We start from the raw sequence: 27,714 nt of genomic DNA, 5'->3' as shown, positions 1-27,714 counted from the left end.
TAATATTCTGCGTCCACTTTTTGATGGTAAACAAACTGTTCCCCGTCTGGCCTCTGCAGAGCTTGTATTCTGCTCACTGAGACTTAAATGGCCGCTGTCCACTTGGCTGCAGCGGTGATGTTTTTTTAGGACAGTTAAAAGTCTTTCTGCCAAGCATGTGTTGTATGCTAATTGATAGCAAGGTCAACATGCGATAATGTAAATGAGTCACTTCAAACATGACTGACGAACAGCACTAATGCTAGCTTTCCCTCAGCCGTGCCTAACAAGATCCAAGACCATTAAAAGTATGCTTAGTCCAAGCCAACAGATGTAGTTGCTCATTATGTCTCTGCTCTCCATATGGCACTATTGCACATCCACCTCGCCTTCACCTCCTCTCACTCGGACCCCCTCCCGGTAGGCTCCTATTAGGTTCACAGCGGACAGGTAGCAGAATGACTTGGACACTTGTCAGCTCAACAACCGAGGCAACCCAGAGCTTGTTGTACTGGATGGAGGGGAAATTAGCTTTCACCTTCACTCCAGCTCAGAGCAACGGTCTCCTAACTAATGCCTGGTCGGATTTGAAACTACCCTTCTCGAATGTAACCTTGAATTTCCCATTGAAGAGGGGTTAGCGGAGGTTATTGGTAAGCTTATACAAAGCAACGAAAAAAAAACCTGTCTCCAACAAGCAGCTAACAGTGCTTCTCTGGCTAGGCAGTTTGAAAATGTGCCGGTTTGTTTAGTTCCTTGTTTTATTAGCTAATCTAAGCAAATCAGAGTGCGGTCTCAGTGTAATTAAGGCAAGTATATTGTAGGCACATTAAAATTGGGTTGAGGTGTTTTTTCTGCCAAACAAAGGGGCCTCCTTTGTTTGCTGCTCAATCTCTGTGTGTGTGTGTGTGTGTGTGTGTGTGTGTGTGTGTGTGTGTGTGTGTGTGTGTGTGTGTGTGTGTGTGTGTGTGTGTGTTACTTGTGCAAAGCCTGTGTCCTGTGAGAGCTTCCTCATTAAACGCCTGTCAAACCTCTGTCTGCAGACCTGCCAGCCTTTCTGTCACACTGCAGGAAACACACACACATACACATACAGTATACGGACAAGAGCACAGAGAGTGAGCAGACTCCTTTTGTGTCATACACACACTCTAAAAACACAAGGGACAGAGTTGTACCTTTTGTGGTTGTGCTGTACAAAAATTATGAGTATCGTTTGAACATTTTCAAGTCATGGTGACAATATGCTTCCTGGACAACACTAAACAGTTTTACATCTGCTTTTAACAATTTAAGTCCAAAATGTAACAAGATTATTATTTAAATTTGGGAATCATGTTGACAAAATATCTAATCATAGAATAAGTAAATAATACTTAGTCCTGCGCAAGCCCAATTTAAATGGGACACTGCATCGCAGAGGCATTGTCATCCAGCAAAGTGCTCCTTTGACCAGTCAAATACGTGCAAGCACACAATCCTATTTTCCTTATGTAAATGTCAGATTTCTGCTGTTTACCGTATGATCGTAATGACAAAAGTGATTGTTGCCTTGATAACTTTGAAGCTCTGCAATGTTTTGGTGACTTATAAGGACTTCCTGGATTGTATTTCATCGTCTTACTGGAACCTGAAACAGCCACCACCGATGCAGCCACTTGCATTTTTTAAGAGAGTGCCGTTTTCCTTCTGAACACACCATTTCTGATACTTGATGCTAGAGGTATAAGCAATTTTAGTTGCCGTCCAAAAAGTCCAATACTAATCATTACCTAATGACTACAGCATAAACAACTTTTATGACTTACTTAATAGCGAATAAGTACTGCATCTTCTAAATAATGAATGAGAGCCACAATAATCTGCTTTAACTTGAAATGTATTTGTAGCCCACAGAGACCCTTCAATAACAAAGCTAACTGCTGATGTTGTTATTAAATCCCCTGAAACTGTATGTCAAGAGAAATAAACCAATAAAGTGGGGAACATGAGACAGATTGTCTTTGACAACAGAATCAAATTCCAAACTGCTAAATTCAATGAGACCATTTAATGAGTGCTGATTGTAACCATTCGGCATTCCTCACTCTCCGTTCATGTCTATTATGTGTGTTTACCTTTTCCCCTTTTCCTGCCCTGCACACGGTTTCCCCCGTCTCAGCCTCTATGTCGCTCACTTCATTGCTCTCTTCTTCTGTCAGTCAGACTGTCAGTTTATCTCGATCCTTCTCTATGTTCCCTCTCTTTCTTTGTCTTTCACTTGCACTCAGTCTCCCTGTCCTCCCCCTCCCTTCGTCATAACCGCGTTATTTAGTTTTATTTACAGTGAAGCGTACCGGATTATTAAAAGAGGAGCGGTTACCTTGGGCTTTTCTGTTTGCCTGAGATTTTCCTCCCCTCACAATTTTCGGATGTAATTAGTTTCACTCCCACACCAATAGACTGCCTTGAGCAGATGCTTTTTAAAGACACTTCCATCTCATTTTGAATTACAGCTCGTTTACTACTATTTGCAAGTTGTTTACATTGTCTCTTATAATTGTCTGTGCTTTAGCCGAATAGAAAAACTTACCTGGCTTTAACTGCTGTCTCTACTGATAATGTTGCAATTTGCGACAAGAATATTTGTACAGAATGGAGGGCATATTAATATTCCGAAAGCTTTTAACTCAGTCACATGCATGTACAATAACACCGATTAGGGAAACATGTTTATTGTGTTAGACTGCCTTTTGATTTTGTTGAAAAATGTTAACTGTTGATCAGGAGTCACTAAAAGGCCGGACCACCGTCCGGGTCCGGACCCAGACGGTGTTGTATCTGGACCCAGACCTAAAACCGATAGATAATTGAGAATTATTAATTTTTTGATGGAGCGCTTTAACCGGCGCAGCTTTTCTTGCCTTTACTGCACTCGTTCAGCGATCCAGGAAACACACGGACCAATTACATGCGTTGTAAATCATCTGGTGCTACTCGGCCAATCGAATGTGTGTATTACGCTAATTATCACCCTCGACTCGAGTGAGATAAACACACACACGGCAGAGACGGGGAGAGAGAACCAACAGTTGGAGAGAACGCTGTGTATATATATGGCACTAAATCATCGCGCAAGTTAGACATTATTGTGATGTTCCAGACCTTTGCATGAGGAAATTCTCTCGAACTGGACCTCGTTGAATTTTAATTTCCGTAGATGGTAGGAAGATGAAGCCAGTAAAGCACTGTGAGCATGCAAAAAAATATAGCCGTTTATAACCTTTTAAGCGGCATTAATTGCACAGTTAAAACTGCAGGGAACTCAACATTGACATATCATCATCATTAAAAGTTATTATGATGAACGTGTTCGCAAAAGGTTGTTTTAACATCAAGCAGGCACGGAGCAATATTCATTTGAAGATATGTTTCTGGCTTGATGATTATTGGTCCAATATTCACTCTCCTTCTAGCTCTGTTTTCGGTTGCCAACTCCTGATAAAAACATCTGGCTCGTTATTCGAATAAATTTGCTGTCACATTCTCCCGCTATAGTCGCTAACATTGTCTGCCATTTTGTGCTGTGCAGGTTACACACATTTATTTTTTTAAACGATACTGATTAGTGCAGCTTTAACAGTTACCACAGACAGAGTGCCATTGTCCATAACAGTAAATCAGAAAGTCATAATGTGTGATCAGATGAGCCAGTGTGCCATGTAATTGACTGAGTGGTTAGTACCAAGGATTGCTGGCGTAGCAAACGTGTGAGTTTCCTGCAAAGCTGCACTCAAAGTGATGCAGCTCTTCGGTTCAGAGTCTTTGAAACTGTGACCTTCAAAGACACATGTGAGTAAGATTTTCCCTTTTTATTTTTGGGGAAATTGACCAGCAGAGTAACTGATACTAGCTGTTGCTTGCAGATAAGAAGTCTGGCAAGCGACTTTGATGTGGCAGACAACTTGCTGCTAGTAATGTGGAGATTGATTTTCTTTGCTTCGAGAATCCCTGTTTTAATCGAGTCTTGATTCAAAACACTTTGTCACTTCACCACATGAGGAGCCGTGACTGCCACAGTTTAACAAGCAATTAATCATAGTGCTCCAACCAGGGGGAACTGTCTTAAGGCGTGATCTATAGATAATGTCCTCTCTTCCCAGGCCTTGCTGTAGGCTATGTTGAGCTCCCTTGTCGATGCCAAATGCCAACAGTTAAGTTTATAATACAGTGGGAATAATTATGTTTTGGGGGAAATGATGATTTAAGGCTACATGCCGTGGAAAGAATCAAGTAATTCCCCTGAGATGGCGACATTTGTAGCAGTAGGGTCCAATAGGATGGAAAAGGACAGTGTGTGTGTGTGTGTGTGTGTGTGTGTGTGTGTGTGTGTGAATATCCGTGAATTTGTGTAAGCTGCTTTCTAAGCCCCCCGCTGCCTCAGATACAGACTATCGAAGCGTGTCAGGTTTCTAAGTGAAAGGGGTCGGGCAGCACCAGTCTGCTGTGCTGAAAAGGAAAGAAAGAGCGCATGGGAAAAGGGGACAAGTGGGGAAAAAAGAGTAAACAATCTAGGCAACCCAGAAAAACAGCAGAGAAGGAGGCAAAAATGAGAAAATGGTAGTGAGAAATTGTACAAATGCAATAGGGAAGATGAAGGACACACCTGAAGAGGGGCACATTTCCCCAGTGGGCTGGTCGGCTATTACCCAGGTTTTAGGACTCCTTGAGAAGACTCAATGGCATTCCAGCACGGGGCTGTCAGTATTGGCCTCGCCTCCATCCATCCAGACACCTAGGGACTCCATTACACCCTGATGGGCAGGGATGGAAAACCAACCAAGGGGATATGGGGACGAGGGGGGAAAGCAATGTATGGTACGTTGGGAACCACACAGACAGGCAATCTGCCGTGATGTAGAGGCTCCCTTCCTTGTCCCTCCTCTCGGCCCGAGCATGTCCTTCCGCATCCCCTTCAAGCCCCACTGTGCTCTACTGCATGCCTTGGCAGCTTACCGACCCGACACCTGCCACACTCATTCGCACACTCCCTCTACTCGTTTTTTCCCCCTCCCGGGCTCACTATAAGCCCTGGCAGCATGTATCCATTCACATCTACTCATGAAGAACTGAAGCAGAGATGGATTTCAGTGGAGGGAAATAGATGGGAGACTTGTTTGAATTGGGGTGGAATGTAATTTATGATTTTCCTGAAGTTCAGCAGATTTGTTGATGGCTCCAGTCCGGATTGGTTGCTCAGGTCACGTTGAAGGCTGCAAGGTTAGCTGCAGTGTACTTAGCCTCCCTTCTGACAGCGCAGACGTGCCTGTGCTTGACATACCTGTTAGTGTAGTGGGGGTGGTATGATAAATTCATTAGATGCGGCTAAGGAATACAGATATTTATATAGCTACAGCAAATCTACGCTGTGAAAACACGGCAATCAATCTAAAGATTGTGTGCCTCACAATGGGCCTCGGATAGAAGTATTTTGTGTATTTATTGATTCTTACTGTTTGGCTGGCTTTCTTTTACTTACTCCTTGTGTCTGTAAATGTCTAAGCATAGAATTAATTCGTTCTCCTTCTGTAGGTAACTCTGCCAGCACTTTCTCCATTGTTTGCACTGTTATCGCTGAGAGACATTAAGAGGCAATCAAAATGCTCTGAATCTCAGATCTTGCATCTTCAATAGTTCATATTCAGTGTAATTTAAATTGTATTGTTTATTATTGAGCAGCATGTGAGGATGTTTTAAAATGTAGAGTATCTGTTCTCAGGTTTTTGGACTGTGATACATTATAGTCTAGCTGCCCCCTTTTGAGTTTAACAATGACCCTGTGGCTGAGATGCTGACTTAGACCTTAAAGAGTGGTTGAGGTTTTTTACAATCATTTTGGGTTAAAAGTGTAGAAAGATTTAGCAGCTTTACACACAGTTCCCCAATTGTAGGACAATGCAGCAGGACGATGATCCTCCCAATGCATGCATGGTTATTGTAAGGCTAGTCGTGTGACCTCAGCTTAACATGGCTCAAGAGTTCAGTCAGGCAATGAACACACATTATATGACAAAAATGATTCATTTTGATACTTTTATGTACTTATTTAAATATATGTTTGTTAGTCCAATTCTTTTCATCTGATATGGATGTAACTACCCTTAAATTACATCTGAGAGTCCGCACTTTAACCTTCTTGTAACCATTTTATGTTTATGTGCTGGAGTAAAAAGCCAATTCTCCCAATTATGGTATATGGAAAAGTCCTTGTAAAGTAACAGCTAACAGTTTTAAATGTGTTTGACTAGCTGAGTGGGATGAACAAGAAATGTGTCGACCCGTTTCGTGATCATATTAACATCCCCAATGAAACTTTATTGTGTAATATTCCTAAGCACCAGATTTCATTCCCAAAATAGAACAGATATTATGTTGCTGTGATATTTGGTTCACATTTGTTCGAACGGTTCCAGCTCAAACACACACGCTTAAAGGTGCTCCACAGTGAGCCGGGTAAACAGGTTTTGTAACAGTGGGTGAGGGGGTGTTGTACTGAAGATTTCTCTAACAAGGGCTTGTTCGTGTGGGTGAAACAAAAATATGTTTTTAGATCCATGCTCGGACTTCACATGAGCCACTGAAAATATATGTATTCTGAATATGCACACTGCGGCAGACCGCTTAGGTTATCCTTGCTTGTTATTCATTATAAAAGGTTAAAAGGATTTTTCTGGCGGTTTTTCTCACTATTTGTTATTTTGAAATTTACGTTTTTCTCTTGTTGTGATTTCTTTTTGAGGTTGTCCTGTCTGCAGACGTCAGCTGCATTTTTTAAACATGAACATTACTGCGAAATGTCGATCTACTGCAATTGATTATATGGTAGTCTGACATCAGCGTCTCTGTGCAGGTGCCCTATGTCAAGGTGGCTCCGGAGGACATTCTGAAGGTTCAGTACCCCCGGTTCACCACGCTGGACCTGAGGCCAACCAACACCGACATTAGCCTGGCTGTGGCCGGCCTTCTCACCTTCTTTAACGGCACCACAGCCTGCCTCATCTGTGCACAGGCTGACTGTGAGTAGAGGATTCACACCGTCACAACAAAATACACAATCATACACACCTGGGGAGAATGTGTCAAACAAAGTGCAAACATTTTTTGTTTAGTGTCTGCTATCCTTTAACACATGTTGGCGCACACAAACCTATCGCACGCACGCCGACTGTGTTCTAACAGATGTGTTGCTTATCAACATCTCACCCTGTGACATGCTCCCTTGTGAAGCAGCTGCTGCTCTCCACAGTTAGAACTGCCTCACAGCAACCCGCCTGACGTCTGCGTCCCAAAATAATTCACATTCACATCACTCTTTTTCAACATCTTCATCATGCATGAATTAAAATAATGATAGAGCAGGTTAAGCTGTGTCATGTATAGTCTGTCTTCAACTTTCAATCTCATCTGTGTACACTCTTTAAACACCGCCTGCTGATGATGAAAACACATCTTTAAGACAGAGAATAATGAATGGGGATGAAGTTCGCAGCTGTATCCACCAGTGATCTGACCGCCTCCTCGTCAAAGGCGCTCGTTAGATTCTAAAGATACTAAACTGAATGACCTTAAAAAAAAAGCTTAAAAAATCTCCTCGAGGGAAGTTATTTTCGTAAATAGAGAGGAAGATTAAATCACGGCCTGTTCCCACCCTCTTGCAGTCCAGCAAGCACTAATTACAACTCCCTAGACAAAGGCAGCGTGACCCTGAGTGGCACCAGCTAACCTTTTTCCTAATCAGCACAAGGCTTTGAAGAAAGGAAATAGGCTTGAGACATTAACCATGTGTCAGACAGCCCAGAGATGGCAATGAGCCACTGTGAACCGCCCGCCCTGCCTATCTTAACTCTCAGTTCTTCTGCCTTTCAACTTCCTCTTTGAGTCTCGTTTTATTTATAACCTTTAAGAAGAGATTTGTCCCTTAGAGTTTTGTGTATTGAACCTAAACTTGTGGGTTTTTAGAGAACAGTCTGTTACAGTAAGTGTATGCAAATGTGAGGCTACCTTTTTTTGAAACAATGTTTCCACTCTTTTGCTCGTTTGGGCACAAAGTGTGTGACTGTTTGCAATGGGCCCATTGCTTGGCCCCCAGAAGTGCTGCTTTCAGCGTTGTTGAGAACCGTCAAGTACAACTACATACACACAGACAGACAGAACTTCCTTGCTTAATAGTTAGATTTGCCAAAGATAGCATTCTGTTATGCGGAAATTGAAAAACTAACTTACTAAAAGAAGATACTATATACCGTGTCTAATGGAAGTTTAACCAAACCCTACTACATAACCCATTATAACTGCAAGGATCGAGAATATATCGTGAGTTGTTTTCCCTCTAGGTGCGTCTGTACCTGTCAGTCATTCTTCCAATTCAGGGCTCAGATGTTGTTTCTGTGATATTTATCCAACCCAGAGTTGATTAATACAGCTCTGGCGAGCTTTTAGGCACCCTCTGACTTCAATATTGGTGAGTTTGGAGAAAAGAAACATGACCTTAACATGACCTTTTTTTCTTCCCTTGGATGTGTGTGGGTGTGCAGGTTAGTGGTGAGGTTCTTACTTTGTGTGAGAGGGCTAAGAGAGGACTGGAAAGGAAATTAAATGAAATGAGGGAAGATGAGAGGTAGATAGATGGAACCAAGAGGAGTCCGAAATGAGAGAGAAGAGGAGAGGATCTGATTCGCCAGAGGTGAAATGTAGTGATTGGGGTGAGGAGAGGGGAGGAGGTAACTACGCTGGAATTATACATTGGCAACAAGAGAGAGACAGTCCAGGAAATGACGCGGTTGTATTGATTGCACTCTCTCATGTGACCCTCATTCATTCAATAGAAAATGCGGCAAATGGCAGCATGCCTGGATTGTGTGTGTGTGTGTGTGTGTGTGTGTGTGTGTGTGTGTGTGTGTGTGTGTGTGTGTGTGTGTGCGTGTGTAAGTACAGGTCTGTATTCGTCAATATCATCAGCTGAAACCCATCCGACTTTGGCTCTGGCTTGCTCAGCTCCACCGTCCCCGTCAGCTCACGCAGTCATTTTGTTGGTTGGCAGCCTGCTGTCGGTGGCTCGTCCACATGTGCCGGCCTCATTAATCACCCAAGCCAGTGACAGCCTAATAGAGCGTGGCCAATTCATGAATATTTTCAGGCGGGAGTGGAGGTGGAGTGGAGGTGGAGCCATGCCCAAAGGCACTGTGCACACCAGGGCGGACATTAATCTAGCTAACCTCCACTATCCACGGCGACGTGTGTAGTAGCAGCCGCAGCACTATAAGTCTGGCCCAGAATACGGTCCAGGTGGTTGAATTTTTAGGCCTGCTGGGTGGCCCCGCATGTTGTGTGGCTATAGCTTTTTGTAAATTAAATGAGACACGTAAAAATGCACACACACTGGCACGGGACTCACCTGCATGCACAAACGTACACTATGTAAACCAAATGCATTCACATGCATGCTGTTCCCACTCTCACATGCACTGTGCTAAAGGAGTGCACTTTCATTAGTGAGGTGATTGGTGCAGCTGTCAGCAAGCTCAAAGGGAACATCCAATGAACTCTAAAATTTGACTGGAGCTGCAGTGCAGGTACAGGATTTCTTTGTTCAACAAAACAGTAGGCCTCAAATGCTTGCAAAGCATTTTTCCACCTTTGATCGGCCCTGTTGGATACCAGGGTTTGACATTTCAGCTCACTGCTCCGTTCCACTGCAGCTACAGCAGAAAACACTTTCCTTACTTGTTGTATCAGGTTGTTACTACAATCTGTTTGTTTTCATTGTACTTGTACAGTGTGCCTTATGCTAATTGCTCTTTTTTTCTGGTGATGATTGCATGTCCATGTCATCTTATAAATTACAATTTTCCATTACTCACTATTTCTAGGGTTGACCTATTGCCTAATCCTTATTTCTATGTGGTATTGACATTTCTAACCTATAATCAGCGTTAGTCAGGCGGAGGAAAAAAGACATCTTAATAACTTGTGACCAGGGTTGTATATAGAGGTGTAAGAATGACAGAAACGTAGTAATTACAGGGGATGGTGGTAATACTACAGAATTAATTTGATAATTGTAATTGCGCTGTGGCTACAAATGATCCTGAAGGCATTGATGGCAGTAATCAAAGTGATGGTGGTGGTTCTAGGAGAAGCCGCACTTTGTAGTTTTCAAAGCTTTTCACTAAAAAGATGAAAGACAGTTGGCTCTCCTGCTGCTCTTTTTTTTAATAAGTTGACATAGTAAAATTGACAGTTTGGATTCGTGGACAGTGGGTGGATTTTTTTTTGCACAGAGGTGCAAGTGTGCAGTATGTTTCTTTAGAGTAAAATGCAAAGCCTATACCTATTCTGACAAAAGGGATTCAGGCTGATTTCTCACCTGCGTCAATGAAATATATATTTTTTTATCAAAAGACGCATCAAGAGACGTCTCCTGATAATCATGAACAGTAGTCTAGAGGAGGGTCTCACGTGACAATGACCACTGACAGTAGTGATGTCAGTAACCCACCTTGAAACACGGACCCAGTCTCGTTTACCATGCTTTGTTTGTTGTTTTTGCCAAGTCATCGCCATTTTAATCTATTCAACCAATGTGTTTATGATTAAATTGTTTACGAGAACACAAAATTGTTTACAAGAGCACAAGGTTCTTCATAGGTATAGTCTCTCCAAGTACCATGATTGACGCATTTAACTTTAAAATGTACAACATTTTATTCTGGGGGAGCATGCCTCCGGATACCCTAAGAGGGTCGAGGTCCACCCACCACAGTCTGACAAAATCCTGTGGGAAACACGTGTGTAGCCTTGTCTTTTGTTGCAGAGTTTCATTAATAATCAGAGCAATAAAAGGAATTTGGTGATTATCATCACCTAAACATAAATCTGTGCCTATGCACCACCGTGTGACAGGGGGATTATAGTCAGAATTGATGGTTGAAGTTTTATGGTTATTTGGTTTATGAGAAGGGGAATATGCTCAGACATACTTTGAATGCTTTGACACATGATCTTGTCCACAACATTTAAAGTTATGCCCCCAACGGTGACAAAGTCATAAAAGTATCTTTTACTCTCAGCTCAAGGCTAAATGTCGAGTCATAATAATGTACAGCTGCCATCCGGGCTTTTGGATCTGTGTTAAAATGTGTCTGTGAATGAAGGTTTCATTGTACATAATTCCCCTACTGTACACCTGTCAAGTAACTCATACTCCACTGCCGTATTTTCACAGCTTAATGCTTTTAAACTGCTGGTGTCTCTGTGTTGTGGCAGTATTTGCTTTGGGGTACTTTGTCTGCAAAACAACTGCGTGTGTGTGTATCCGTGGTGTGTGTGTGATCTTGCAGGTACCCTGTGGTAACATAATGTGAAAAGTGTATGAGTGGTTACCTGACTTGATTACTTATTTGTGTGCCTGAAAGAGAGTCAGCGCTATGATTCATCCATGCTTTTGAGGTAGCGTGGTATAGCTAACACACTAAGTATAATACTTGGGATGATCCTCTTTGATATAAGGCATTCCCTAGATTCAAACCTTAAACCTTTCACTATTGTCTTAAAGTTATAATCCTTAAAGAGTAACTTAACACCTGGCCTGGTCCATCACCAACAGTAGTGTGATGAGGTTCCGACGATGCTGTTGGTCAGGACAGCTTTATCCGCTGTAACTGCGGCACGAGAGCAGTGCAGAGTGGCGGCTGTGAGCTAACCAGTCCTGACAATTTGTCCTAATTCTCAAGGTTTTAAACTCCATAGAGACAGAGGTACTGTACAAGCACACACGCACACATACAGCCTCAAATTCTGTGGAAAAGAAGAGACTTTACAGCACAACATGCACACAGTCCCACAGAACTTGTTTTTTTTTCTCTGCACAGGGACACATACAAGTGCAACTAAGGAAGAGATTTTTTCTCATTCAGCTGCCTGTTTTTCATTTGATTGAAACTGGTTCACCAGAACAAACAATGCAGGAGCAACATGGCTGCTGTAAAGTACCCTGGTGAAAAAAAGATTCTGACTCCCCTTTGAATGTTGTGCAGCCAGAACTCTAAAGGGAATACAAGCTTTTCTTCTGTGTGTCACTCTATTTGCGTGGGAATGTGTGTGTGTGTGTGTGCTGTTAAGCCAGCTGCATCTTGTGCAGAGTCTAATGCCATGAACAAGAAGCAGCAAAAACGCTATAGAGAGTGGATGCAGGAGGCAGACAGGGATGGTGGTTTAGTAGAAGCTATTTCAAGCTCATCAAAGTTATTCCGTGTTATACTACAGAGGAAGCCGATCTGACAGGTCGGAGACACAGCCAGGCGAGCAAGCAGCAGCCAGGAGTGATGTCTCATGAGTGCATGAGACACAGGTAGCCAGGTACAGGATGACAAACACACACGGTGACATACTGCCGTGCAGACAGGGTAAAAGACAGGCAGAAAGTGAGACATAATTACAGAAGCTATTAGGCATGATGCAGGTGACTGGGGCAGTACTGTAGCTTGTGTTAATGTGCTGTGAGAAATTGCCACGGTGAGGCCAATGTAACAATCACACCAACACGACGTGGTTTACTACTCAGAGTCTCATTCAGGTTGTAGTTTTCTCACTGTGACACACCTCACAAATTAGTTTAATAACTCCTATGTGGAAAATTAGACCCATAACCTCTCAGGGCCTTTTAAAAGATGGATGCCGAGTGGTAAAATGCAGCTGGGAGCCTTTTGATTAAGTCAACCATGCTTTAATTAGGGCAAATCCCACTTACCTCACTAGAGTCAAATGGTCTACTACCATGGGATAGAGTATAGAGAAGTTGCTGAAATGTCCCTTTGTGTTTGATGGCTTTACAGTAATTGTAATTAAAGGTAATAAGTCCACTTGTTCTGCGAGGAAACATTCTTATGGATTCATTGTTGATACTTCTGGCACAAGTTTGTACTTGAGGACAGTGTATGCTGTATATTGTTCATATTGCATAAACAATATAAACCACCATTTTCTGAATGCTCTTGACTTTCCTTAACTTTTTTCGCTTTTATCAATTAAAAAAAAAAAAAAGACCATTTGGGAGAATCTTCCTTTCATTACAAGTAATGTGTCTCATGTGTTGTTGCTTTTTCCTTTACCGGCAGGCTTACTGAACCTGGAGCAGCTCCTTAGGCAGTTCCTCATCTCCAAGGAGACTTTGTCGGTGCGCATGCTTGACGACAGCAACGACCCGACCCCGCTCCTGAAAGAGATACGAGATGACAAGACTGCCACTATCATAGTCGATGCCAACGCCACCATGTCACATATCATTTTGGAACGGGTTAGTATGGCTCACATTATAGCTGTTTTACTTATGGATAAGTTGTCTTTATTTCATGTGCTCCTTGGCTTTGTACCGACAGAGAATTCCCAAGCTCCACTTTTATTTAACTCTCATACATCTCCAACAGCAGAAGCAGCTGAAAAATGCCGACGGCAAGAAGCTAAAAATAATTGAATATAGGGAGAATGATTTCTATAACTGGAAGAAGAAGTTGGTTAGTTCTGAGTTTTGACCTGTAAATGTACAGGTTGTATTCACCGCACAAATAATTCTGAGAACGTATAGAATGTGAAATATCTTTTTCGTCGCCATAATCCATTTGCTGTTTTGAATCAGAAGGCAGATTACTGGAATTGATGCACTTTTGGCAGAGAGAAGAGCTTTTAAAAGACAGGGTTACAGAGTCTAAAGTCTACTCCAAAATAAAAGGCCAAGGAATTGAGGCAATCTTGTCAAACAAACCTGTTACATCAAATTATATGGATGAGAGCAATAAATCAAGTTGTATTCCAATGATTCATCTCCCATTCTGCACAGTTAAGTGGATTAGCGTGAGTAAGGACAGACCCGTAAAATGAAGGAGCCCCTTTTGTCTACTTTCTAATAGTGCATGTTGTGGATTAAAGCAAGCTGTTCTAGAAATCAGTGAAGCAAATCAAGTGGACTGATTATTTCACGTCCTCGTTATCTATTACGAATCTTTTGATCCGTTCTCCCAAAACACCTTTTACACAGAAATATAACTATAAATGCACTATGCAAGGCTGTAATATTCATTATGTGAAGTAAAACCTCATCAGGAACTTTAGTTAGCACTATATCTGTCGGTAGCATGAAATATGAGCCGTATGTGTTCGCTCCGCTAATGTGCCGTACGAATAATAAGCGTCTCTGAACATTATTAAAACCTTGAATCCAACATAATGCTTCTCCTGATTGGAGACTTATGTTTGTAAAGAGCCTTGATGGCATCAATAAAGGTGATCGTGGCAGCAGAGAGAAAGCGAGGGTGTCGGGCAGCAGCATATGGCGTCTTGGTAATTATTACACACCTCATTATTTCGAGGAGACGACGGATGGATGGCTAGAGTGGAGGTGACAATAGCTGGAGACTGAGGGGCGTTGCGAGGTGGGGGGATGTTTCTCTTCCTTCTCCCTCATTCTCTCTGTTATAGTCTCACTCTCTCACTCGCAGTGGTCTCAATCTCTCACCTTCAGGCGGCCATCAGTGGTCATTCAGTCACCATGGCAACCCTGGGCCACAGAGCGGCGGGAGCCCACAGTGGGACGTCTTTCTTCCTCTGTTCCCCTTCTCCCTCCGTCTGTCTCTTCAGTCGGAATATGGAGTTGCTCTCTTTTTTTGCGCTCTCTGTTCTCTGCCGCGGAGAAGACGATTCCACTTTGTTTCCTCACACCTCCCTCCTCGCGTGGCCTTGTGCACCCTTCCATCTCTCGCTCTTTTGTCTCCTTTATGTGTCGCGCTGTCGGTCTCTCTCTTTGTCATGACACGATCTGCAGCAGGGTGGTTGGAAAGTTGTCAGTCCCGCCTCTCATGTGGAGTGTCTAGTTGCCAAGCATATCAAAGCTGTGCGCCGGCATATATGACATTCTAAAATGATGATAAGAGCGCCCATCTTGTCTAAAGGGAGAGAATCGTCTGTTGTCATGCAAGACACCCCCCATTATTTGTCTGTTTACATCTTACATCAAACCCTCATCAGACAAAGGTCTCACTCTCTGAGGTTTTAGCATTCAGAGGGGTTTAGGTCAGCAGTGTTAGCATTCTGAATGTAATCTCATGCAGTCAGCCCTCCACTGTTGTGCACGTACAGAACCAGAGTGGGACAGATAGTGAGCCCAGTTTATGGGGGCAGTGCAAACCATGTGCACTCTGACCAAAGCAGCAGTAGAACAACAAGGAGATCAAAAAGTGGGACAAAAATAAGTCAAGGAAGCTTATTTTAAGAGCAGTGAAAGGAAACCAAAAGTATATTTTTCTTGTTTTGGTTACATTGTGTCTTCTGAATGAAATGTGGACGGGAACCAAAGGGTATTAAGTTATAATGGCAGTTTCTGTTTGGTAAGGTATTAAAGGTGCAGTGTGTAAAATGTAGCAACAAAGCTCCAAAGAATAGGGGGCAGTATTTCACTACTGGGTCCACACAATCTCAGTTTACAGTCATCCTACTAACTAATACAGGGCAAGAAAACACAATATTCAACCCAACTGCCAAAACTCAGAGATAACATCGCTATTTTATAATCTTCCTGTGTGGAGCCGGCCTAAAGTTTACTCCATCTGTGTCTTTGTGACACTGATCCGGGGATGTATGATCCGTGTAAACTTTAGTTTGTTCATTGGATTAAATCCAAAGTGGCAAAAACGGGAAGAAAAAAAAACAAAAACCCTGCAGCAACTCTTATTCAGCCAGCACAAACCCCAATGCACAGCGGTCTAAGTGCTGGGTCTTACCTGAGTAACGGCAGCCACAGAAAGTTTGCTGATCTGGCAGGGAATCAGGGCTGTCCCCCATGAACAGACCCCTGGTGCTGAGGTTTTCCCTGGCTGAATTCAAGCTAACAGCTAACTTAATTAAGGTCCGTCTCCCTTAGCTGCACACGTGTGTCCACACTGTAACCTTTTCACGTTCTATTGATAATATTAGTTCACTTTTTTTTACGTTTTAAACTAAAATTATTTTGAAATATTACATGAAGGTACTGGTAAAGACGAAAATGCTCAACCACCTTGCGCCATTAGCACACTTCTCTTACAGTGGCGTAACCCCAAGATTAACGAATAACTTTCCTGAAGCATAATAATTACCTTTCATAGACATCGTGCTCGTAGTTTCAGAGTAATCGCATGATAAATGAACTGAAAAGGACAAACGTTATGAAGACATCATGTGAGGTCACTCAGAGTTTAATAATGAAAGATGTAGTTGGATGTTTTTGCTGTATGAGTGATGCCTTTCTACTTCCTACTGTTTTATTATTTATGCTCCTTCAGAACACTTAAGCAGAATATTCAACTACTGAGTGACATATACTCCTAACGGCACACAGAAAGCCACACAGAGGTTACACCTTTTGCAGATATGACAGCTTAATATCTGTTATTAAACTCTTTCTGGTGCTACACAACTTTCAGAATAATATTAGTGTGAAAGCTATTTATGATGGAGATATGTAAATTTCCGTGCAGCCAGGTGTGGAAAACATACTCTCTGAGTAGCATCTTAAAAGGGACATTTGGGTTAATTCATGTTCAGGAAAAATTTCACTCGGATGCTTTTTGTAAAAACTTCTTGCTTTAATATATACTCTCCTTGACATTTATTGGTTTTAATCATAATGTGGATCGCAGCGTGATTAAACAGAAGCCTATGGCGTAGCTCGATGATTTTGTTTTTTGCTAATGACTTTGATGAAATGAAACGATGAAAAGTTCACCCTGTCCTTCACAACTGCTCCTCACTGTGACTTTGATTTAATCAAATTGTAAGACGGTATCGAGCAGCATACTAATGCATCTCAGAAATGAATTGCTCCATTGAGTGCCATCGTCAGATAAGAGTGTATCTTATCAAGATGTGGGTTTGATCTGTCTGCTGCAGAGTGGAGCTCGCGACACTGAATCACTGACCTCTCAACTTCTCTCCCCGCCCTTTTATTCCGGACTCGCTTTCGTTTTGTTTTGTCCTCCCCCTCCCTCCCCCGTTTCACCTTTGTTACACCTTCTTTCTCTTCCATTTTTTATTTATCTGTCCCCTCCTGTCCCTCTTGTCTTTTGTTCTGCAGGCATCAGAGCTGGGGATGCTGTCAGTCTACTACACCTACATCTTCACCTCTCTGGTAAGGAATCGGGGAATGGTGTGGGTATTTAGAGGCAATATAGATTTCACACCTGCAAGAGCCCATCAGTAGTCCAATGCTGTGCTCCTGTAGTGTATTAAAGTACTACACTTTAATTGGTGCTCTTCACTTGAATGAATGATTGAATGGATAGAGTTAAGCAGATAGGAGCTATGACAGAGGAATTAAAGCATCGCTGATTTTCTCCCTCACTGCGTGTGACTGCAAAGTAGACACATACCGGCCATACTCGCTACCCGTTTGTCCTTCTGGACCAAACACATACATAATAATGATTATTATAATCGCAGAGCACTACTGTTGTTATTGCGGTAGCTTGTTCCTCGTAGTTCCCATTTAATGAGCGACGAAGCCGTCGCCCTCATTGTCAACGATCATTTCTATCCATGAATGAGTTGAGGGCGAGCTCCACACATCCTTCCTCTCCACCATTCTTCCTTTCTGCATTTTGTTTCTGTTTGAATGAACTCAACATACATTTTGTAAAATTATTTTCGCAGGTGATTTACTCACCAGTTATGGTTGCTTTGCATGTCTGCGTGCAAACGAAGCTCATACTCTATAACATGTTGCTCTTAATTGGTTCTTGTTTGCTCAGTTGATTAACATAGTTTCTTGCAACTGTTAGCTTTGAACCCTTGCAATGTGGATTAACACGTAGGGGCCTTGGAAAAAAAAGCAGTTCTATAATGCCCATGAACTGTTGGATGAAATCACATTGCATTACAGTGCACAGTAGTTTAAAGCTACTTGTTAACCGTGGTTAATTAAACTTAATGTAGCTTTGTGAGTGATGCTTCATACTGCATGTTACATGTGATTTACAATGGCAATGCTTTCAAAAGAGGTGACAGAAGTTGGTTGAATAAATGCAACATTATTAGTATATTTAGTAAATAAATAGTGATTTACATATTATTTTGTACTGTGTATGATGCAGATTGGGGACAGAACAGTTTGAAATGAGTCACTGCCACTCGAAATGTGCACATTCATGCTGGAAATGAAAGGGAATGACCCCAAATTTGAGAGTAATAGTGTTTTGTCACATAGAGGCGAAGGGATTGGTTAGATCATAAAGATAGTGGCTTGGAGAAAATTTGATGCAATAGTAAACTTACCACATAGCTGCTCCCTAATGGAAATTAATGAGGTTCGAAACACTTTGCTCTAATAGCGCTGTGGAGATGATTCATATCTAGCTGATGTATGACTCATTAAGAGTGGGCTACATTCATGTTTTCCTCCACGGCCCTTGACATAGTCGCTTCTGCTATTGCATCTCTTTTTTTCCTCTTTCTTTAACCTTCTTGTCTTTGCTTTTCCTTTGCAACAAAATAAGCTCCCTCATCACTCTGCTCTGGTGTCTGCTGGAGGGCACAGCATAGGACACAGATTCACTGTAGATACTAGATGATGACCCAACCTACATCCCTCCTCCTGCTACCATCACCACCATTTTCTTAAAATCCTACCATTGCTCAGTGACGGCACCGATAACATCTTCAGCTAACGTCATTAAAATGGTCAGCAGTGCGCCCCCGGTAGCCTGGGACTTAATGCAGAAGCTGTGAGTGAAAAAATAGAAGCGCTGCTGTCTCCTTAGTTGTCGTAATAAGTGATTCATCCTATTTATTGTGTTTTTAAATGGCTCTGCTGCTTGTGCATTATGCCTACCACGCACACACATATGCATTGAATACACACGGACACAAAAGAGGGTTATTATTATTTTATCTCATAGTTCAGTCCATTTTACACCCATTATCAAGACTCACTGCGATAGTACATCTCTGTAAATGGCAATAATTGGATAATTGGATGCTTGGGTTACTTTTTCAAACTCTCCTTCAAGTGCACTTTGCCATTTCATGAGACTGTCCTGTCCAGAAAAATGACAGCATCTGCCATTTGTTCAAAGGCCTTGAAATCAACTTAGAACATTCAGTGCCAAAGCACGACGTAATGTGCTGTTTCCATAGCGCCGTAAAGAGGTTCACATTCCAGTCAAAATGATTTTCCTTCATCTATGACTGTGCTCTTTCCATAACCTTCACCAGTTGACCGATCCCTAACATACCTTAACCTTAGGTCGCCCACTTGGTTACGCCAGTCAAGCCTTGGCTACATTGTAATAGGGCGCATATGGGATTTACTCCGACAACTTGGGTAGATTTACCAGAGTATTTACCTGATTTACATGGAAATACAGAAACAGCTAGGTATGTGTGCTGCATCTCTGAAGCATTCAAATTTGAAAGGATGCTGCAAACTCACCATCGTCACTTCAAGGTGTTTGTCATTGTCAGTGCTTTGTGTTGAAATCATAGAAATAAACGGCTTAGTATCAAAATGTGCGTTGATTTAAAAATGAACAAGGTCCGTTACTACAGTATTCTACCCTGTCATGTAACACTGTTAGGACATTGACTAAATTGAAATTTGAATAATTAAATTCTTCTTCTTTTGGGTACCAAAAGTTAAAATGCAAATAATACATTTGGTATCTGAATCATACTGTTTTTTTATCTATGATAAAATAGCCATTATTTAAAGGAAAGAAGAAAAACATCAATATAGCGGTGACCCCCAATAGTCGACAATTCGATTTAAGGAGCCTGATTCGACTGCCGATAGTCGACAGTCAAATCGTCGCAGTGGCAGAAAAAAAAATAGATCATTCCATATGGAGTTGCCTAATGTCTGATTTTGCATAGATTTGCTTGGTTTCTCCAAAGAAATCCTGATACTGTATTCAGTCTATTTTGGTAAACATATCAGCCTATTAATATTGTCAGCAACATTTTGAAAATAACTCATTTGCTTTCAACCAATGTCCTTAGTGTGTATGAATGAATCAACATGTCGACAAAGTTGCACTATCCACATTTGCCGGACCATTGGTGCAACATTTTGGCAATAGCCTCAGAAAGGCTGATTAAAGAAATACATTTTTTAATCAGAGCATCCACATGAACACAAGCAGAGCGCGTTATGTTTTAAATTTATGAAGGATTCTCTAAAATTAGCAGAGGCACATAGAAACAGCTGTTAGCAGCGTGCGTCTCTCTCTGTCTCTCTCTCGTTGACTGTCCCTAGACATCCATGTCGTTCCTTCTTGCTTCTGTCTGTGGATTCCTACATTGGGGGGAAATTAGAACAAGGGCTGGAAAGCAAGTATGCTAGGAAACGGTCGCTCTTTTTCAGTACTTTGGACAGCACCGCATCAAAATACACACCACCTGAAAAAGAGAAATGACAATGATGAAAGAGGGGACACTAATCTTTCTGTGTGTGTGTGTGGTGGGGGGGGGGGGGGTGCACGTGCTTGTGTGCACTCTTAATGGTAACGGGTGTTCCAGTTCAGATATTTCCATTATCTCAGGGAGCGAATAACATGTTTGAAGTCTTTTTCCCCTGAAAAATCGTTTATATTAGGCGACCTGTGACCTGATACACTTATTTCCCCTGAACACAATTATTCAAACTATATAGAACAAATACTGTGGGGCAAAAAGAATTCTGCACCACTTTAAAAAGAATATTGGATTCTGTTGTTAAACGCGGTCTGCATTTACTTAAATTTAATTTATTCTTCGTTTACCGTACATACAGTGCATCAAACCATTTATTCAAACCAGTTATTATCAGCTCCCTCTAGGTGACTGTATACAATAACTAACCTCAGTCATTTATTTTTTCTTCAAGTAAAATATCTCACATCTTGAATCTATTTATCAGTCTCTACTTTTCCCTAAATTAACAATTTACTGCAAACCCTCTGGTTAACTTTCACTTGCTCCATCATGTAATTATAACCACTGTCAAAGTGAAGACTCTTGACACCAATTAAGAGGGATTTGATGTTTCTTTCATCAGACTACACAGTGAATGTTCCCACCCAAGACACGTACAGTAGTTTTTGATGGTCAGTGACTCTAATCTGAACCTGCAACTGTAGCTTGTATTAGTTAGTTTTTGAGTTTAATTAGGTGTCTAAAGAAGATCAAACCTCCTGCCCTCACTGACATAGTTAAATTAGTAAAAGTAACAGTTGTTTCACCTCCGCGTAAAACTTCACACAAATATCTAATAGGACAAAATGGTGACGTTTTAAAATATCTTTGTGTTGGTATTAATCTATCTATCTATTCCTGGTCATGAAAGACTGTGGTAGGCAAACTTCCACAAACACTAGTTTTAATCAAAGACAGCAGAATTCAGATGTATGTAAGCTGACTGGAAAATATCATGAGAACTTTTAGGCACTAGCAAAAAGTTTCCAAGGACAACAGATTGAATAGTGAAGATTTGCACCTCTGAGCTTTATTTGCTCTGCCTCATTTTCTATTTTCACAATGTCTATATACAGTGTATAGTACAAAAACGTAAGAAATATGAAAACGGCATACTGCTCTTTAGAAAAAGTATAAATACTTTGAGTAAGTTCCTTGGAGGAAACCTAGCAATTACTGTCCTGAAAAGCTGGTTCCTACCTGTAGTGCACTTTAATTCTCCACAGCAGTGGGAGGCTGTCTCCATGCAGAAAGCCTGTGAAGCTTAAGTAATGTGTTTTTTTTGTGTTGAGCAAAATTACAATTCATTTTGAGTTGGGGTTTTTTCCACCTGATGTCAAATTTTCACTCTACTTCTAGCTCTTTTTTGGTGTCGACCAGCTCCAAGGGAAGCATCTGACTCTATGTAACATTCTGCTGATTGGTGCCGGGCAGGTTGCCTATAGTGGTTCTATCAGAGGATTTGCTGCTGCTGGAAACAATGATGAAAGGGTTGGGACTGAACCAAACAGTAAAGTTGAACCACAGAACCTAAACAATGAGCTTAAAGATGCTATACAGCTTTGTAGCTTTGCGGGCAACTGCAGAGTTGGGTTTGTAACTTAGAGTGACCCTTTACACATTACACAGTATGTTGTCATCTGATCCATTGTCTGTATAAAATGTTGATTAGTGCAGCTTTAAAGAGACATAGTCATGTGGCACTTCCTTGGGTTGCTGTACCCGCAAATGGTAAAGACATTATCTTCTGTGCCCCAGATAAAGACAGAGCCATCAGTGTTGATAATCATAATTGACAATTTGAAAAGGAAAGACGAATCATCTCGACTTCTTATCTACCGTGGCAGCCCTGTGAAAGAACCGACAGACTCCGGTAGCCTCTGATTGAGTACAATTTTTGTAAATTGCATATTGATTTTTCTAATGATATAAAGTACAAATTAATGACGTCCCCGCTGTTACTGTATACTAGGGGAAGGTTATACCAGGATAAAACCTTTAGGCCTCACTCACAGCTTCACTCTGTAATGAAATCCATTTCCAGTGGCACACTGATTATTCTCTATCTGGAATGTTCACGCAGTGTTTTTGGCCATAAGTCATTTCATGCTTGTATCATTTGCCACGTAAATTCAGGCTGAGCTCTAAAGCCTTCTGCAGCCTCTTAATTACGATGTTCTCAGTGAGTGTGGTTTGGGAGGAGAGGAGGAGGAGGAGGAGGAGGAGAGAGTGTGCATTACCGAATGTCATGCCTACAGAATTGTTATGAACCTGGGATGTAATAGCAAAATTGGATAAATGATTTAACACAATATTCTACTGCAGCTTGGACATGAAAACCCTATAATTGCAGCATCCTCCGATAGATGCTGTATGGATACTTCACTGTAGTGTAGATTCTTGGATTGTATTCAAGTGATCTCTCTTGCGTAGGCCACCAAACTGTCACTTACATCATTCCCAGTGGCCACCTAGTTTCCCTCATTCCAATATGACCTTGACACCATATACTGTATCTTTGTCCAGCATGCTGGGATTGATACATTAGCTTAGTTTAAAAGCCTTTAATAGCTGCATTCATCAAAACAGTCTGGCAGCATTTCTGCAGTGTTGGAAACAAATGACCAATTGTATTCCATTATTCATAGAATTACATCTGACCTGCAACAGTAACAGTCTATTTGTGAGGCAGAGATCTTATGCCCAGAATAATTCTCAGGCTGGTGGAGGCCCAAAACACCATGAATATTGCATACACTAGCATATGTTTGGAATCTGAAACAGTCAATGTTTTCCAGTTAGTTATTCATTATAATCTCAGCTGAATTTAACTGAAGTCTATAACGGCTTAGAGCACAAAAGCCAAAGGGAATTTTGTAAAAAAAAAAAAAAAAAAAGCCTTCAAAGTCACGAAATGTGTTACTTATAACTTCTTTTAATTGAAAAGCTTTGCAGTTTTTTGGGGGGAAACAGAAAACGGTTCCTGGAGCTGTAAGGCTGCAGTGTCGGCAATGGGTGGAGTAGTGTGTGGCTGAAATACTGAGACAGAAAAAAAGGTGAGGCGGTTCGATCCCCACAGTAACTGTGCCGACGGTGTGTAAGTGTTAGACTTCTGATGGGCAGGTGGCACCTTGCATGGTATCCCCTGCCATCAGTGTATCAATGGGTGTGAATGGGTGAATGATGACTTGAGTGGTCGGAAGACTAGAAAAGCGTCATTTACCATCTCAGCACAGCCCTGATTATTACACATCGATCACCTTAGTATTTCTCATCAAGACCCCCCTCAGCTCTCAGACTGAATGTTCACTCTGGCTTCTAACGGTCATGTTGAGATTTGCTTCTTGTTATTTGCTATAATTCAATATCATATTTACTTTCATTTTTGAGAGCAGCTCACAGGATTTTGAGCTCGCTGATCAAAACAAACTTGAACGATTTAATCTATGCTGACGGGCAAAGGTGATTTAATCTTGCTGGCTCAGCTCTGTAGTTGATGAATTGATGGTGACAGGTGCTCACTGTGGTCTTTTGTACCAGAAAGATGGAGATTGTGTTGCCTTATTCGGATTGACTTTTGAATAAGCATTTTGTTTCTGTTTTCACTACGTCATAGTTAATGGAGGATGTCTTAGTAATCCTTTGTAGCTGTTTTCTGTCCTCAGTGGCCAGCACCGTGAATGCATTAATAGGCTGTTTGAAAATGCTTTTGAATTACTTGGTTTATTGTGTCAGTGAGCCCTCCTTTTTATCTCCCATTTGGTTTTAGAAGTAATGTAAGTGTTAGTGTTGTCCTATAAATGATTTGTGCTGCCTTTAACCCAGTCAACAATGTTGCCAATTCTGCCAGCACTTTAATTGGATCAGCAGGGTGTTGTGCATTGTGATGAAAATGAAAGCTGTTAAGCATACAGTACGCACAGGCAGGAAACCGTTCAAAAACTGAAATTAAAGCCAAAACAAAATAGAAAAAATAAATTTGATTCCCAAATCATCTGCAGCACAGCACCTTCGGAAGAGCATGTGGCGAGGGACGGCTGTCGCTCAGTGGGTAGAGCGGGTAGAGCAGATTGTCCATTAACCACAAGGTTGGCGGTTCGATTATCCGCATGTCAAAGTGTTTTTGACCAAGAAACCGATCCCCAAGTTGCTCCCCGCTTTACTGTACAGCAGCCCACTGCTTCTAAAAATGCTAAAGATGGGTTGAATGCAGAAGTCAAATTTCCTGTGTGGTATATGATAATCCTAATAAAGTTAAATTGAAGAAGAACATTAGAAGTCTCACCTGTAGGTGCGTCACCATTAACATAATCCAAAGTTAATTGATGTCTTAGTGTCCAAATATTCTTAATGATCTCATTAAAGTATTATGTCTTAATAACAGACCTCACCTGCTTGAAGGACAGAACCACAAAGAGAAACTGCATGGAGGCTAACAAGTTGTTTCCCTTGCTAATCCTGAGTGGACATGAGCTCAGCTATCAGCTTAACTATCAGTTCAGCTTGATCGTGTATTGAACTTCCTGTCTGGATTTATTTGTCTGGCCAAGTGATAGGCTCAGTCACCATTGATAACTCCTTCGGCAATAGATAGTGACTCAACAGACTTTTATTGAAATGAAAATCTTACAGATTGTCACTTTAAGGTATTTAAACTCGATCTAGACACAGATCTTCACTTCTCACAAAAATATTTGCAGTTTTCACCTGAATGCCCTCAGATGTGTTCACTTGTCAGCTGGAGAGGTTTCACTAAAAAACGAAAAGTTGAGTGTTTTAACAGCAGACGGAGGAATCTGAGAATAGACCTCACTTTTTGCCATGATGGGATGCTGCTGCAGCTTCAACATAGTGCAGAATCCTAACACGTTCATTCACTGCAACAATGATGTAAACAGACAGGGAATAGAGCTGAAAGAAGTGGTATCAATAACCACAGATAAAGTCCCTGCACACAAATTTATCTTATTAGAAGATGAGAAGAATATAATATTGTGGCTTTTTTGGGTGACATCACTTAACACCTGAATTAACTGAATTTAAAGCTGCAGGGCAAAGACAAATCAGTTGTATTATTTTTTCAAAAATTAAGTACTTTATTTGTAATGTTTTCATATTTTTAAATCCAGCCCTTACTGTAATTTAAATGGAAGAAAAACATTTATTGAACTTTCTTTATTTAATTTGACATTCAGTTGTTGACTACCTACAGATTTGAATACAACTGTTGGCCACTTCAATAATTATGACACGAAATCATAGCGCAAGTTAGACATTATTTTGATGTTCCGGACCTTTGCGTGAGGAAAGGTCCAGAACACTTCCTGTATACACTATGTGGCGCTAGAGAACACGCGCAAATATACATTTGTTGCTATGTATCAGGTGTAGACCACATCGTTTTAAGCGTTTTAAGCACAGTGTCCTAAAAACCAACAGAGGTTTCTGGATACCAAAACAGCTGCGTCCTCGCTGTGTTTTCCGACCACGGTCGGGGAGCCGAAGCAGGTTGGTTTGTCCGCTAAATATAGAGGACCCGTTTGTTTGTAGATATAAACAAGGGGGCGACTGTGTGACTCTGCTAAGTGGAGAGCAGGGTCGTCCTTAAATCAGAGGATCGGCGGTTCGATCCCCCGCTAGTCGCATGTCGATGTGTCCATGAGCAAGACACTTAACCCCAAAATTGCTCCTGTAGCTGTGCCTACGGTGTATGAATGTGATAGAATCTGATAGGCAGGTGTCACATAGCCCCTGACATCAGTGTGTGAATGGGTGAATGATGACAAGTAGTGTGAAAGCGTGGTCGGAAAGACTAGAAAAGTCCTATACAAGTACAGTCCATTTACCATTTACCATAAACAGCTCAAACACGTTTCTTGTTTGCAAAAGAAAACATATTAACAACGTATTAATATTATATTCCTGTTCTGCCAGTAGATCCCCCTCAATGTTACCCACTGTTCCTTTCATTAGAAATTAACAAACTCATTAGTGTAAAGTAGCGCATCTGCACACGCTGGAGTATCTGCGTCCTTGCAAGCCACAAAGATGCTGGCATTTTAATCGCGTAATAGTGAGAAATTCCCACTAAATAGAAGCACTCTTAACAAAGCATGCGTGTAGGTTTTTAATAGATTTCACATTAAGTGGTGTAAAAAGCCAAATGATTTTTGGCTTGCAGTGACTTTGTGTTGGCAAGGTTCATTATAGAGTACATGGCAGATTCAAGATGGATTAGAAAGGTGAAAAAAACGGCAGCAATAGAAAGAGGAAGGATGTGGACATAAAGTAGATAAGCAGTAAAGAGGAGGAGAAAAGAAAAAGGAGGAAATAAAAGGGAGAGCGTAAAGGGATGACAGTGGTAGCCAGGTGGACATGGGATTGTGAGATGATGTCGGGAAGAAAGTTGTAGAGCATAGTAAGGAAGTATAAAAACCAGCAAGCAATTTCAACTTTCCAAAGAAGACCCTACAGTGAGCTGCGACTCAAGCTCTGGGATTTGGAAGATAATAGGCTGTAATACAATTGTCAACACTGAGTCATCCAGACACGGGGCTCAGAGGCAGAGCTTGTGGTAATAGGGCTGACACAGAGTAATCAATACGCCAGAACTCCTCACACATACAAAGGCCTGAGTCTGAGAGGTGGAACACTACACACAATTGTCTACCTTCATTTACACAAACATCCAGCCGCCATCTGGCTAATCTTTCAAGAGACTGGGGAACTTCAAGTCTTATAATTTTATGGTAAACAAGCCTTCTCAGAGTATGTTTTGATATCACTGGTAAGTTATGTCTGGGGTAATAAGGCAGGGAAGCTTAATTAGCTCACATATTAAACATGCCAGTTCTTTGGTCTCTCGCACAGACTCCACCATCTCCACGAAGGCTGCCAAAATACTGCTCAATATTAAAATGCATTTTTCTTCTTTGTAGGCTGGCTTTGGTTTCCGTTATTGTCAGTGCTCATTTCAAGTTCTCTTTAGGAATTCTGATTTAATTGTCTGAACATGGAGAGACCTCACGTCCCCACCTGTTAACCCTCAAAATTCGACATAAATGATTCATGAATGCCCTTCATGAACACTGCATGCCAATGCTTTTGCCTTTGTTCTCTTTTTTTGTGAGAAAATGGCAAAGTCAGAGCACGACACTTAAAAGAGACATTTCCCTTTTTGGGAGGTACGTGACCAAGGTGACCATGTGCATTTTACAACTTATT

General features: G+C 41.5%; 1 protein-coding gene across 1 annotated transcript in view; it reads left to right on the top strand.

Moving 5' to 3' along the window:
• Positions 1-27,714, top strand: part of grik4 (glutamate receptor, ionotropic, kainate 4) — a 127,911-nt gene that overhangs the window by 43,039 nt on the left and 57,158 nt on the right. Inside the window, exons 4-6 of the mRNA XM_076100263.1 lie at positions 6,869-7,034; positions 13,134-13,312; positions 17,120-17,173. Coding sequence (XP_075956378.1) covers positions 6,869-7,034; positions 13,134-13,312; positions 17,120-17,173 — 399 coding nt within the window. The remainder of the gene's footprint in view (positions 1-6,868; positions 7,035-13,133; positions 13,313-17,119; positions 17,174-27,714) is intronic.

Source organism: Anarhichas minor, unplaced genomic scaffold (assembly GCF_050575085.1).
Source record: "Anarhichas minor isolate MPS153535 unplaced genomic scaffold, ASM5057508v1 ptg000026l, whole genome shotgun sequence".
Classification (NCBI taxonomy): Eukaryota; Metazoa; Chordata; class Actinopteri; order Perciformes; family Anarhichadidae; genus Anarhichas; species Anarhichas minor.
The sequence above is the reverse complement of the archived record's forward strand: the minus strand, read 5'-3'. Positions and strand labels throughout refer to the sequence as shown.